Source organism: Pelodiscus sinensis, chromosome 1, assembly GCF_052426305.1.
Source record: "Pelodiscus sinensis isolate ZL-2025 chromosome 1, ASM5242630v1, whole genome shotgun sequence".
Classification (NCBI taxonomy): domain Eukaryota; kingdom Metazoa; phylum Chordata; order Testudines; family Trionychidae; genus Pelodiscus; species Pelodiscus sinensis.
The window spans coordinates 254,828,471-254,844,404 of NC_143052.1; the positions used below are offsets into that span (position 1 = coordinate 254,828,471).

The 15,934-nt window shown below is 44.2% G+C and overlaps 1 protein-coding gene across 2 annotated transcripts in view; it reads right to left on the reverse strand.

Moving 5' to 3' along the window:
- Window positions 1-12,663: 12,663 nt before the first annotated feature.
- Window positions 12,664-15,934, reverse strand: part of IPO5 (importin 5) — a 126,801-nt gene continuing 123,530 nt past the window's right edge. For both annotated transcript variants that reach the window (XM_075918783.2, XM_006119706.5), the window contains exons 25-26: window positions 15,775-15,916; window positions 12,664-12,807 (exon numbers count right to left, since the gene is read on the reverse strand). In XM_075918783.2, coding sequence (XP_075774898.2) covers window positions 12,721-12,807; window positions 15,775-15,916 — 229 coding nt within the window. In that variant the 3' untranslated portion in view covers window positions 12,664-12,720. The remainder of the gene's footprint in view (window positions 12,808-15,774; window positions 15,917-15,934) is intronic.

Genomic DNA, 15,934 nt, shown 5'->3' on the forward strand with positions numbered 1-15,934 from the left:
TTTACTTCTTGGCCATTTGGGCTTTATCTAGACTAGGAAAACTGGTCGAGCTTCAGTTGGGCTAAAATAGATCTAAAATAGGCTACTTTTCCTAGCCTATGTCTAGACTGCAGGCTCCTTTCGGAACAAGTTTTTCCGGAAGAGCTCTTCTGAAAAAACTTCTTCCAAAAGAGAGCATCCACACTGCCAAAGCACATCAAAAAAGTGATCTGCTTTCTTAAAAAAGAGCGTCCAGACTGATTGGACGCTATCTCACATAAAAGGCCACCTGGAACCACTTCAGGCAGGGATTTAGGTTACCAGTTGCTTCCGAGTGCTCATGCCAGAGCCTAGCAGAGACACGTACTTAAAGGGATCCACCCAGACAGCCATTTCTCTGCTTCTGCTGCCTACCTCTTTGAGGGACTGCAAAGCTCTTCCAGTGCTTGCTGTGGATGCCCGGCTTTTTTGGATGCCAGAGCTTTTTCCTTTGTGCCATGGAGCTGGAGCTGCCTCTGGGCAGCATGCGGTCATGTTTTTGCAGCATGACCCCATGCAGTCATGGTCCCCACATGCGGTCATGTTTTTGCAGCACTTTGTGCCAGCTGCTTTCCTGGTCCTGACCGAGCTTGACCCCAAGCTCATTCTTGGAACTCTCTCTCCGGGTACAGGAGCAACACCCTTGTCCTCACAACCCTCAGTGGAGAGGCATTTCTGGAGGCTGGACACCAGTTCCAACTGGTGGGACTGACTGATCATGGAGCAGTGGAATGACCAGCAGTGGCTCCAAAACTTCTGCATGTAGAAGGCCACCTTTTTGGAGCTGTGTACCTGGCTCTCCGCTGTCCTCCAATGACATGACACCCACATGCGGTCCGCATCCCGCTGGAGAAGCAGATTGCAATCACCATATGGAAGCTTGCCACCCCCAACAGTTACCGGTTGGTGGGCAACCAGTTCAGCATGGGGGAAGTCCACGGTCATGGCCCTCCTCATGGAGGTAAGACACTCTCAGGCTGCAGTACCTATGGGGCGGGATGGGGAAGAGGAATCCTGGAGAAAAGAAACCCTGGGGAAAGGGGGTTGGAGGATGTGTGGGGTGGAGCGGAGGAAGCCCCATTCCTGGGGGGTTGTGCTGTCACACAACCCTGGTGCTGGGGGGGGGTGGCTCCTGGGGTGGGAGGGCTGGATGGGGGACAGGCACCTCCCAAGGGCTCAGGCCCCCCCATTCTCTATTTTGTGCATTTGTTTGTTTCCTTCTGCAGGTGGAGGGGGCCATCAATTCCATCCTGCTGTGGAGGGTCATCCACCTGGGAGACCTGGATCCAATCGTGGCCAGATTTGCTGCCCTGGGGTTCCCAAACTGTGGGGGAGTGATTGATGAGATCCACGTCCTGATTCATGCACCTCAGCACATCAATCACAAGGGCTCCTTTTCTATGGTGCTGCAGGCACTGGTCGACCACTGTGGACAGTTCATGGACATTTTGTCAGGTGGTTGGACAGGGCACATGATGCCTGGATTTTTCAGAACTCCAGCCTCTACGGGAAGCTGGAGTTGGGCACATTCTTCCTCTGCCTGGACTTTGTGGTAGGAGACACGTAGAGGCCACGGTGCATCGTGGGGGAAGCGGCCTACCCATGATGCCATGGCTAATTAAGCCTTTTACCAGCCACCCAGACCCCAGCAGAGAACAATTTAATGCCCACCTGATCTGAGCCAGGATCCAGATGGAGTGTGCCTTCAGCCGCTTCAAGGCATGGTTCAGGTGCCTCCTGAACTACCTGGCCATGAGGGAGCACATCACCACCAAGGTGGTGTTGGCATGTTGTGTCCTCCAAAACATTGTGGAAAGAGGAACAGGGAGGGCTTCCTCCGGGCCTGGGGGGCAGACAGTGGCCGTGAAGGGAGATCCTTTGAGCATCCATGGACAGTTGCCATCCACCAGGTCCATCAGGCTGTGGTGAGCATCCAGAAAGCCCTGAGAGAGTGTTTCTCTCAAGGACCCCAGTTACTCTCCCCAGGGCTCCCCACAAGGGGCCTCTGGCTTGCTGCACTATCCCTTTCCCACCACAACCCCTCCCTTTGCCCCTTCCCTGACCTCTCAATAACGACACCTGTTTGGTTTTGAACAAAATGAACTTTGTAAGTGTGTTAAGAAAGAAAAGGGGGAGGAGAGCTCCTAACCTGGAGTGGGGCTCAGAGTGGTATGGGTGGCAGCTGGATGTGCCACCTCAAGTGCAAGGACCTTGTTGGATTGGGGGGGGTGGATGGGTCCTGGGACCACAGGGAGATGGGCAGGAGGGGGGGGCTGGAGTAGGGGCAGGGATGGCAGAAGGGGCAGAGGAAGTGGGAATAGGCATCACTTGGGGAGGAGGCCTGGGCATTGCTTGGGAAGAGAGCAGAGGCATCACTTGGGGGACAGGGAAGGCGGAATGGGCATAACAGCAACAGCAGCCAGGTAGGTCATCATTTCCCTCGTGACGGCACTTATGCTATTGCGCCGCTCAGGAACTGGTCCCACATGTACTTCCGCCACTCCGAGTCCTCCCGGACCTTCTGCGCCAGGGTCTGCTGCATGTCTCACAGAATGCTGAGATGCTGCCACATAAGGTCTTCATGGACCTTGGCATCCATGCAGACACTATCCTTGAGGCCGTGCCCTCCTCTGTGAGCAGCGACCAACAATCCTCGGGCCAGAGGAGGGGGATGTCCCAGGAGCAAGGCCATGTGTGGCCTGCACAGCAGGTCCTGCCTCACAGGGGCCCTGAGGTGCCTGGGGAACCATGCTGCTCGCTTCCCTCCGTTCAGCCCATGGACGAGCAACCAAGGGAATTTCCGGCCACAATGGGATCCCCCATGGGTGACCGAGAAGCCAGGAGCAGCCAGGCCATCCCTGGGGCCCACACACACACCTGTGCCTGGCGGCACTGCCTCACATGTGCAGCACTCCTCGGTGTGCTTGAGGTTGTGCCTGCGCCCTTGTGGTTAGCCTGCTTTCAGCCATGGCAGATGTTGCGAGGGCATCCCCCGCGTATCCCCTTGGGGCCAGACGTGTGTGGCTTCCCCTGAGCCTGGGAGCAGGCTCACAGGTGTGGTCAGAAACTGTCTGCTGAGTCCACATAGCCCCCACTAACGCTGTACATGGTCCCACATGCACGGACTGCAGCACTATGTCCAGCCTGAGCAGGCCAAGCGACACTCGCACTCCTCTCCTTGTGCGCCTGCCTTCCCCCCCCCCCCCCCGTGTGTGTGACAAACTGAGAGCACTGAAGATCCCTCCCTGGCACCAGAGAAGGCCTAGGAGACATCCAGGCTGATAGGAACCAGCACTAAGGAGAGCGTGACTGTAGCCATATTGTCTGCCTCCTCCTCCTCCTGTTGCTGTCTCTGGTCCTCCTCCTGCTGGGCGATGACGGGCATGTTGAGGCCAGAGTCCACGATGATGGGTGGGGAAATAGCTTCCCCACCCCCCCCCAAGATCTGGTGCAGCTCCTGGTAGTAGGGGCAGGTGTGGGGTCCTGCCCTGGAGCGCAAGCTGCAAACTCTGGCCCTCATGTATCCCTGGTGAAGCTCTTTGACCTTACTCCAGACCTGTTCCATGATCCAGGGTGGGTGTCCACATTCCACCACAGATGCTGCTATGTGCTCAAAAGTGTTGGTGTTATGGTGCTTAGAGCAGAGATCCTGCAGTGTCTCCTCCTTGCCCCACAGCTCGAGGAGGGACAGGATCATCACTTTGGACCAGGAGGGTGCCTGCCTCTTGGCCCCCATGGGTAGGTCCTGGGAGCCCTGGGGCTATGCCCTGTGAGGGCCAGAGGAGTTGTGGGAGGCTTGTTGCTCAGCCATTGCTGAATTTCTGGACAGCAAGGAGAGCCATGCGGTCATATGCTGCTCCCAGAGCCAGCTTCCTGCCACAAGGCTTGTCCTGAGTGCCTGCAGCTTTAAGAGGGGCCAGGAAACAGGAACTAGAGAGTTGTGATTACTTTGGATGGAGTGGCCACCACAGCACCTGTGCTTTTTCTTGGAAGGCCTCCTCTTCCCCATCCACACACGCCTTTTTCCAAAATAGCTCTTTTGGAAAAAGGCTTCTTCCTCATAGAAAGAGTACCACCAATATTGGAAAGAAACCCTTTGTTCTTTTGAAAGAATTTAATTGCTGTATGGACATAATTGATATTTTTTCAGAAAAATGTCAATTTTTCCGAAAAGACTCGAATGTAGACATAACTGTAGTTTAGTTTCATGGTAATCTCTTTCATTTGATTCAACTATTTAACTTGACCTAATACAAAAGTTTAGCTAAAAGTGTTGGCAAACCGTGATCTGAACTTTTCCTTTTCCCTACTCAAGATATGGCCTTTATGAAACTGATCCAGCAAGAGTGTCTAAATCAATACAACCAATTTTTCTACTTTGCCATAATTATTCTCCCTGTGCTTATCTGTAAACATCCTTTGAAAGATGTTAACTCCGTTGTGCAGGCACTTCTGAAGCTGACAAAATCTAATGTGTAAAAAAAGCAGTTTCAAAAAACTGGACAAATGATTCCTCATTCAGACTTCTACCTCTTCCATTCTGAATAGGTACTCCAAGGACTGAACTAGCAAGCTTTTAAAACATAAGTGACAATCTAATGTGCAATTGTGCTATCTCCATCTACTGGCCAGAAGGAACTATACTGGTCTAGCAGAGAAATAAAATGTAACCACTTTTAAATTTTTCAGAATATCCATGCTCAGTCTTGGAACAGGTGTTACTAGTTTAAATACTGATTAAGACAAGTCTCTTATTTCAGGGATATTAGCTTCTGAACAGGTGTTTTTGCATTTTAGTTATGTTTAGGAATTTCATTGCCATTTCAAAAAACAAGTGAGAAAACATTCATGTGAAATATTTGGTTCATTGTGAACTTGTGAAAATGGATGGTCTTAGTTATGACAATTCGGACACGTAAGTACTACTGAAATATTCCCCATTTGAAGTTTTTAGTGCTCATGGGTTTCAGTTGTATTCATAGTTTTGTTGGCAATTTCATAAAGTTTGAAATTTGTGCATGAACTGAATAGTGAGCTCACGTTAACTTTATTACAGCATGTAACATGGCACAGGATACTGCTTTAGGTGAAATTTTGTTAGTATGTTCTTAAGATGGCCAGTATTAAAACATTGCAGTTACTGCTTAGAAAAGAAAAACACTTTAAAAAAGGGGGGGGATGGGCATTAAAGAGAAGGAACTTAGTACTTTTTTTTTCTTGTTTGCAAAGGAATTTGATCATTGTACTAGACAAGAAGCTAGAAGCCAGGTGCATCAGATCAGCATCAGAGGGCACAGATGGATTCATTTCACTTTTCTGACCTGGGAACCTGATGGCTGTATTAGCCTCAGTCACCAATTAGAGTAGCCACAAAACAGCTTGGATTTGTATTATTGTATGTTCCCCGAAGGAGCCACTCTTTCAGCTGGCATCATCGCCCCCTAAGCCAGAGGAGCAAAGAGAGAGTTACTACTATTACTAAAGCAAATCAATCTTCAGCTATGCCTCAAGGCACTTTTGAGTACCCTTGCACTGACGGGTGCACCATAAAGCATGATTTAAGATGGCAAGAGAATGTACCGAGTATGGTTAAATTTCAGCACCAAAGGTTAAACAAACTAAGCTAAACTACAATATAAAATAGTCAAATATCCACATTTATGAGATTACTACATACACAGTAAAACTCCAATTGTCCGGAATCCAGTGGTCCGGCGCTCCTGATAGTCTGGCACCAACTGGAACCCGGAGGTGCTCTGGCCAGCTGGACAATTGGAGCTGCTCTGCCCCCGGCTTCCCCAAGCCCACCGCTGGTCAGTTTCAGCAGCAGCGGACTTGGGGAAGCCCTGGGGCAGAGCAGCTGGGGTGCTGCCGGGTTGGTCTCGCAGCGCCACCCTCTCCCACCCTGCACAATTCCCTGCTGTCCCCTCCCCCACCCCAGACCCTTCATAGCCCCCCCCCTTTCCAGTACTCCGGCATATCTGATAATCCGGCACCCCCTGGGTCCTAAAGGTGCTGGATTATCGAAAGTTTACTGTATATTAAAGTTGAGTGTGTTACCATTGCTGAACTGGAATGTTACCCTGATTAGTGAGAAGATTTAATGATGAGGACATAGATTTGGAATGCCAATAAATCCAAAAGTTCAGACAAAAGATGGGGAGGGGGGAGGAGAGAGAGAGAGAGAGAGAGAGTGAGTGTGAGAGATTCTCCACATTGATACCTTGGGAAAAACATTTTGACCATCTTTAATTAGTATTTAGTGGAGATTTTCTTAATCCAAAAATAATTTCAAAACATCAGTAAAAATGATTGACAGTAAATCCTAATATTACAAATTAGCAAAGCATAGCAGATCCAGATTAGTTTTCCTTAGAAAAACAGCCACTTTACAAAATGTTACACGTTGTTTAATAGTAAGCTACTTGTTATACCTTTATATGTTGCCATTTTAAACATCCTCATATTTATCACTTTGCAATAAAGTTACTCACCTTGTGCAGTTACATCTCAAAGAACCATTGTATGTCCCAGCGGGTGCTACACTTTAGATGTGGATATGTTCTCGTGCTGGTGACTGGAGATTTTTGATAGCAGTGCTTGGTCACATCATGCATGCGCAATAGGCACCTCACAGTGCTATTGGCACCCAACAATGCACATGCAACCTCCTCTGTTCCTGCTCTACTGTGGAGTTGAATAGGTAGACTCTGAAATAGCGGGGAGGGGGGTGGATAGTGGAGCATCCACAAATGCATCTCAAAGAACCATTGTTACTGGACAAGGTAAGAAACTTTGAGTGATGTCCTCATGGGTGTTCCATTATAGGTGTCTGCAGAGCAGTCTCTCAGTAAGGATGTTAGGGCTTTGGACTTGTATATTGGCTGGGGAGAGCACAGCAAGGCCTACAGTGGTAGAGGAAATAGGGCTGCTTGTGATGGCATAGTTAATTTGCAAATGTGTGCTTTGAGGTCCAGGATGCAGGCCTACATATATCTATCCATTAGTGGAGATTGTGGAACCTTTGGAGTGTTCAAGCAGTGGAAAAGAACAATTTTGTTGACTTTCAGAATGGTTTGGTCCTGTAAAGGTAGGTGATGGTTCACCTTATATTGAGCATATAAACTCTTTGTATGCATCCTTGTGTGGTTTAGGCTAAAATACAGGTAAATGTATGGGTTCTTTAACATGGCAAGTGGTGGCTACATTAGGCAAGAAGGTGGGATGTGGTCATAACATGATTTTATATCTTTTGTGAACACCGTGAAAGCGGGTTCCACCATAAAGGCTATTTATTTCTCCAACGGAAAGGCATGGAAAGTAAAGGAACTAGGTCTGTCTGGGCCATATAGGGATAATGAGAATGATACACACATTGTCCGTGCTTATCATATGACTGACATGTTAGATCAGTGGTATTGGTGAGAATGCTACTGGAACAATGTTCTACATGAGGAGGAAGGCATCTCCCAGACATCCTAGTCTTGAGACCTGCTCTGGAGCAGAAACAAGGGCATCTGAAGTTCTTTTGTGATGCCAAGAGGTGGAGCTGCAGGTAACTCCATTTGCAGAATTAACCCCACCTTTCTTGGGGGTTTATCTCCCACCTGTATTACGAAAACTGGTGACAGTGTCCTGGCAGCCTCATAGGTAGCATGTGATTAGGATTATGCTGCTACTAATGCATTAATCCAGGGACCATGGATGTTGCTAGAACAGAGAACCCGGGAAGGCTGGTGGCATGGAGAAAGGCAGCAAGAGAGCACTCAGTGGAGCCCAGGGGTGGCAGAGCATGGGGCTGACCATGGAGCCTGGTGGTGGCAACAGCACCTGGCATCACAGAGCTGGCCACAGAGCCCAGCAGCAGTATCCCTAGGGCTGGACACAGATCTTGACAGTGGCAGTCCCAGGAGCAGGGGCCTGGTGATAAGGCAGGGGGGCCAGGAAAGCCTGGCTGAATCTGCTGACAGACCCTGGGAAGAGTCTGCCAGACCAAGGAAGGTCAATTCTGGCCCTCTTCTGACAAACGCCCTCCTTCAGAACCAGTCAGGTCCTGAGGATACCAGCCCTAGGAGATCCAAGCTGTAGTAGTTGATGTCCTTTCTGCTCAGAAATTATTCCCTAGCTTTTCTGGTAGAAGTAGACAGAAGCGCTGGTGATGGTACTAAATACTTTTTGGCATATCAAGTACCACACATTCCAACAGATTATGCAATAAAGCACGAATAGTGATTTCAAAGCCTCTTATTGTGATTGGGCTAAAAAATATGCACAGATGAAGGATTAAAAATAAATAGTCCTGCAGCATCTTAGGGTACGTCTACACAGCAGGGCTAAAGTTGAATTAAGCTATGCAACTTCAGCTATGCCAATTGCGTAGCTTATGTTGAAACAGCTATGGCTTAGGCACTGTTTACACAGCAGGAAGTCAAAGGAATATATAGGTATATATCATGAGCTTTCTTGGCCAAACCCACTTCCTCAGAGAGGTTGTAGGAACGTAGGCAGATTTCATGTTACGATGGGGAAAATTAACGCAAACTAACAGGACAAAGGAACCTTTATATCTCTAGCAATATTTAGATGATGCTAGCACCAAATGCAGGCTCAAGACTAAGATTCACAAGTAGGAATCCTTAGCTGTAAGAAATCTAGAAGAGCTGGATTGTTTGTCCCCTCAGGGCAGCTTTTTATTTTAATATCACAAGAACCTTATCCATACTCTTGCATAGCCTAAAAGAGTGGAAGGCCTGTTAGAGGAGATGTTCTTTGGAAAAGTATTCCAATTTGGTTAGGGCTGCTCAGCTGCTGTTAGGTTCAGCTAACTTGAGTTGGGATCCTACAGACAAAGATGTATTTAGCCATATTTGAACCAGTATCTGTTCCTACTGATCTGTAGAACCCTGCAAGGATACAAAGTTTGTACTTGTGTCCACACCCCTATCTGCAAAAGTGAGTCTTGGCTATTAGCATCCATATCTGCAGATGCAGATACATACTTTATATCCATAGATATCTGTGGATTTGCAGAGCTTGTGATCTGTCTTCCCTAACAAGCTTTCACTAGATGCAAATAGGTTCAGCTAGCCTAGATCACAGGAGGATTGCTGAAAAACTTGGTTTAAGAGTCACTGTGCATTATCCATTGATGACCGATCCTGTTTATCAGTCTCTTACGTAGATCATCTGATGGAGGCCAGATAAGCTTCTACCTTTTGTATTTCCTTGCTGGTTTATGTATCCCAGTTATGCTGTGACTAGATATGGGAGCACTCCTTCCTCAGGAAATTGTGGTAGTCTGAAAGGTGAGATTAGAGACAAGCAGTCTCTATCAAGTTGCTCCAAAACCTTCCTGGACCATGACACTGTCCACTACCTATTGTGGAGCTCACGTAGAACTCTACCCTCAAAAACTGGAATTCACAACACTTTGATATCCAGACACTGTCATTACATGGGCTTCCAGCGTCTACTACTTAAGGGTCTGAAATATTAGATTACTTCACTTCCCTTAAATTTTGTACTGGGAATAAATTCCAGGTGTACCAAAAATTGTCTTTATGTGGGGTCTCTATGCATTAAACCGAAGAACAAGATTTGCAGGGGGAAATGGATGAATTACACTTGGTAATTGACTTTTATTACCTTTTTCCGCTTTGGGAATACTGAGCTTGAATTGTAATTTGAGGCCCAGGAGTCTCAAATTCCAGAACTGAACTGAATCTTTTTACTTTGAGAAAGTCCTGCTCTGCCATAAAGACTCAAGGAGAAGAAAAATATTGAGGAGAGTCACCTAGACAAAATTTGTAAGTATATGGGAGAAGCAACATTAACTTTTGAAGTAATATGTGAAGAGGGATACAGGGATTTTGGACTACCTCCCCCTCCCCCAAAAAAACCAAACAACTCAGCAACAAACCAAAACACAGTGAGGACAGTCAAACCTGAGTTCCAAACCATGCCTGGGGTTGATTGCATTCTTGCAGCCAAGTCAAACTGATGTCAGGTGGTTATATCGATCACCTGCTGTCTGGCTTAATTCCTTTACTCTCACAAAACAAGGGTCAACAACCTAGAAGTGAACCAGAGCCTCCCTTATGTAACAGATGATTTTCTTACAGATTGTGCTCCTCTCTCTGCTTGTTACATTTGGCCTGCTCTGCAATCATAGGGAGAGGGGAAAAAAGAATGGAATTTGGAGTGAACATTCCTTGAGAAACACTCAAACACCCCCATTTATGGATAAATAAAGGTTTGTTCATTCCTGTTCAAAAGGCAGCTTTAACATAGATATGGCAATATCCTGTCAACTTTTTTGCCCTGGCAGAGAATGTGGCATGAGAGCAGAAATAATGTTCCAGACCTGGACTCAAATGCATCTAATTTGACAAAAGTGACTTAGCTCATATGTTTGACACTGGGGGGGGGGGGGGGGGGGGGGGGGGGGGAAAGAGATCCAAAAATGAATAAATGCTACTGAGACACAAGACCAGATAAACATGAAATAATCAGAGACCATTTTTATAGCCACGTATTTGTACTTTTGAGACAAATAACCAGATTTACTAAGATACAATGTGAGTGAAGTAATACCTTTTAATTGGATCAACTTCTGACAGTAGACAGACAAGTTTATCCAGATCTAAGTAAGGTTTGAAAGCTCATCTCTAACAGAAGTTGGTGCAATAAAAGGCATTACCGCACCTGCCTTGCCTCCCTAATAGTCTGTGACTGACATGGCTACAACAACAATGCATACAGATTTACTGAAATATTTTCCCCGCTGATGGCTTCAAATCCTGATGCATACAGTTTCCAGTGTGTAGACACAAACTCCTGGAAAATAATTGGAGCTGTACTCAATGACAAAAATTTAATGAGGAGAACTGGGATCACCACAAACTATACACTCAACAGAAAAGTAGACTAGGGTTTTGATAAAATGTACACTGGTTACAAACTAAATATTCTGTTTATTTACAGATCTGCACTCTAAAAATAATATTTGTATTTAAAAAAAAAACCCAGACTTCTCAGCCAGGATTAAAATGCAAAACTTTGCCATGAGAAGAGAATTACTTTAAAAACTGATTTTTCTTCTACAAGTACAGCAGGTTATATTTTGATGTATAGTTCTGTTTCTACAGTTGGCGAGCTTATTCATTATAGAAACTGATTTTATAATAAATTATGAAAGTCAGAGCCCTATGGCTGCAAGGGGCGACTGCTCAAACCACAGCTGATGCTGAAAACCATGGAAATCTGTTAATGTCACAATTATTTCAAAATCATATCCTTATTTATAATAACTGGGGCAGCTTTTTTCCCCCTCTCGCGTTAAGCATCAAGCTAGTACTCTCTTCCATTTCATTATAATGCATTTATGCAGCACATTTTAACAGACTGTTGCAAATCACCTACTGAAAAGTCTTTAATTCTTAGGTTAGCTTTCTGGTCTAAGCATAAGTTTAATGTTTATATCAAAAATATTAGTACAAACTGCAAAGTGTTCACACTGGATTTTAAATTAAAAATAAGATTTTAGAAAAACTCTAAAATCAGAACTCTAAACTCAGTAAGCCATGTATTGCTAATATGAGATGAACCAGTAAAACATTCATGCACAAATTTTCTCCTACCAATTATCTCCACAAATATAACTGCATGCATTCTATTAAATATTATTCAAAGTCTGCCTGGCTATCAGACCTGTTGTGCATCTGCAACAAATATTAGCCAACTTTTCATAATTTACAAATATGCAATTCGATCCGAAAACAAAACAGCTTATAGTAAAGATATGTAAACTCACTGTACCCGAGGGGCATGTAATTAACTTTGAATTGTATATCATATGTAGTTCAAGTCAGAAATTAGCTGAATGGTTAAAATCAAAGAAACAAGAAAGCAGGACGTTTGGGTTAGACAAATTGTACAGAAAATTTCAAATATCTTAAAATTATGGCTTGTAATGTTTGCTCTTTGTATCTTTTCATAGGAGGAAACTGAATGAATAAAAACCACACAGCACTGAACTTTTACACAAGCTTCTTATTGTATTTCAATGTCATTTATTGACGAGTGAATGAGATACTGCCAGACATGCCAAAGACACTTCACATTCAAGGACTGGAAGTTGAACAGCTTCTCTCATTGAGTCACTAGACAAGCCTTGTTTGGAAAACAGTGGCATCAATGAGATCTTCATGCTCAATATTAATCTTCAATTTTTCATATTTTGATCTAGTGGCTTGCTGGGTAGAAGGGCACTTACTACCCTAAAAAAAGATTCACTCCAATTAATACAATTAATACTAGGTGTACAGAAATGTTATCTGCTATAATGTACATTACTGCTGAGTAACTGGTCTTAAAGCTGTTTCTTAATTCATTATATCTAATGAGAAATTCAATTTGTTTCCTTTTTACCATCATATAGATGGCTGATACCATTAAAAAAATACTCTTCAGTGCTTTTGCAGGGTTTAGAGAGAGCTTCTTCAGTGTTGTGGGATAGAAATTGATTAAACACCATTCTGAAAGAGTGCTTCTTCTTGCTTCCAATGCCTGCAAGTTGCAAAAGAATGGCCTACACGCTCTACAGTTTGTTTTTTTTTGCTCAAAAACAAAACAAAGAAACCTAAACAATAGGGTAAATGTTTATTTGGAGTTAGTTTTCTTGCAGATGATAATTAAGGCCCTTCAAGCAGAGTTCAGGAGCTCCTGTATAGCTGCCTGTTGGTCTGCACTGAGCTGTGATATGCACTCTGTCCATAGTCCTCCAGAGGTCTGGAAAACAATGAAAAATAAATATAGACTTTCTTGCTGCAGTATTACAGGACATATACATTGTGCCACCACCCTCCCTTCTTGCCTCTAGCACCATCAGACCATCTGCTACAAGCTGGACTGTGGCAGGCAAAATAAAATAACTGGCAGACTGGATGTGACTGCTCTCCCCATTGCCCACTCCTGCCCTAGGTTATGCCAAACAGACAGTTCTGGCCTACACTCAAAATTGCATCAGTGTAAATAAAGCTTTTTTCTAAAAATTTAGTTAAATTGGTGCAAGTGTATAGACAATGTATCAGTAGGAGATCTGAAACGCCTAGTGACTTCCCAGAATTAAACGCAAAAAAACACACAAGCTAAATGCAGCCCTGTATTCTTCCATAGATAAGTAACACAGCAATTTGTTCTCCTTTGAATAAGAGCATAAACATGTTAACTGTTATGCCTGAACATGGATAAATCACTTTCAAAAGAGGCTGGGCATCCTTACCCATATAATTTTTTGTCTTGCTATATCCACAAAAGTGATTTATTTTAATGGTACTAAATATTTTCCAAGTATTATAATCCTTTCAAATAAAGACACTAAGTGGGAAGTATTTATTCAGCACAGCAGTCAACACAGGCTTGTGAACAGACACTAACTTGTCTCAGTATAGCAAAGGAGATAAAGTTGATATTTACTGTATTAAACTGGCTTAGATCTCCACAGTGGTTTTTGATAAGTCTCAGTTAAGGTGTTTAAACTTCCAGAACCAGATTTCTGTGTGACATATTTTAACATCAGTTCTACACTGAAGGTTTTCATTTAATCTTTCACAGCATATTTAAAAAGGGATCCATTGGGTCCAATCACAAAAATGTAAAGATGTGGTTTACTGAGAGATTCAGTGTTCTAAATACATTCTAACAAACAAGGGCCTTTATTTGATTGTTTTGGTACAATATTAAGTATTTTGCATAGACAGTGAGATTCTGACATTTAAGTTCTGCAGTACTCTTAGATAAAGGGCACATGTTTAATTTTAAAACTGCCACTCTCAATCAGATATTGTTTCCTTGAGCAACCTATATGTATGTCCCTCTTATTCCTAGGAGAATTCTGCGCCACTGCACAATGCAGAATTTGGGAAGAATTAATGTTCTGTGCAGAATTTCACCCCCCCCCCACCCCCAGTATTAGTGCTGCAGAGCTGCTGGCAGTCACTAAAGGCCACCGGACCCAGCTGAGCCCAGTTCACAAATAGAATACACTGCTGGGGGAAGGAGCAAGGAGTTTAAGGGTTCCCAGCAGCTGCAGTTCCTTGTCTCCCCTAGAGGGAGGAGGCCATACAAGCCCAGGATCCAGCGTGTCTCTCTCCCTCTCCCCCTCCTCCTCCCCCTCCCCCTCTCCCCGCAGTGTCTGGCCCTGCAGCTAGGCTCTGGAGGGAAAAAGCAGGTATAGGTGACTGACGGGGACTCTGACAAAGCTCTGGAGGGGTGAGAATGTCTGGCCCTGTGGCTGGGCTCGGGGGGGGGGGGGGGGGGGGGAGACTGAGACAGAGAAACAAGAACTAGGGATTTCTTTTTTAATGTTACAGGATTACTTCCTGACAGGTATTTTGAAATAAAATCAAAATAATTGAAACTAGCATGATTATATAGGGTTGACTATGCAAAATTTTGCAGAATTTTAATATTGTATTCAGAATTTTTAGATGGAGAATTCCCCTGGGAGTAAGCTCTGTTCCTGCTATTCATTGCTCCTTCACCAACTTCCACAGGAGGTAGTTACGAACTATGCAAGTTTATAAAGAAATTGAGTCTCTAAGTAGGGCTGCTTTATTTTGCCATAATAATGAAGGTGGAAGCACCTTTCCTTTCATTAAAGGCCTTGTTTCATCAGTCACCTATATTATCAAAAAATGTTCATTTTTGCCATTTGAGCACAGGTTGGACAAGTTTATTAGCTCGGAATAAATAAGATTTGTCGCTGGGAGTAATGACAGAGACTTAAGTGAAATGTGATTGTATTTTGTATAGGTCAACCAGAGTTTGAAGTCTTATCTAAAAAATCCCTAAAATACATTTCAGTACTGCCTTCTTTTTGTCCCTTCTGACTAGTACTACGTAATTTACAGGTTTTGCTTGCTCTTTTATAAGTGCCCTTACACAAGCAGTTTCCACTGAAACCCACAATGCAGTCAATGACACTGTGTACAAGTTGAAACTCCGTAATCCACACTTTTAGTCTGGCAACACCCCTGGTCCAGCATCGCCATGGGAGCACTCACGGGGATAAGCCAGCAGGCTGGGGCCAGGAACATTGCCAGACAAAGCAGCTAAGAGCGTGGAGCCCCCTGGGCATTGACTTCATCTGATCTGTCAAATTCCTTGATTTAGGACCAGTCAGGTCCCGAGGGTGCCAGATCAGGGAAGTTCAATGTATACTAGAAGTAGCAGATAGCTGTGGAGCTGGCACTCCCACTCAACTGAGTCTTCTCCAACATAGGATTCCCAAAGTTCATCTTGAATAAGCTTGGGTATCATTGCCATGTAGCTGCCCAGCTTTTGGGTCATTCTAATATATTTTGCATGAAATACAAAATTAATCTTTAGAAACTAAGTAGTGTAGCTCAAATAATCTGAGAAAAGATAAAGGCGATTAAAAAGAATTATGTACAAGGTAACCATACAGCTGTTTCCACGTGTTCACATTTTTTATGAAAGCTTCAAAAATTATTTGGGTCATAAAGAGATACATCATCTACTTTAAGTACCTTACACAATGTTATCAAGATTAATCTAAATTAAATGTGCATAGTCTTATAAGGAATCCATTTGGAATATTTCTTCTTGGGTCAATACTGGTTAGAGCATCATATTTATTACTGAGACTAGGTTCTGAATATTAGTTTTACAATTCTTTCATCTGAAATAGCAAACTAGAATGACTCCTTTACATTAAAATAAATTTACATTCACCTGCACTTGACGAACAACATTAGCCAACCGTTTGGTGCATGGATCTTCATGTTTAATAGCTTCGTGAATTTCACCATCCGCAATTATACTGAATATTCTGGGAAGATTAGAGTTGTTGTGACCAAGGACAATTGGGTTGTTACTGATAGAGAACAAAAAA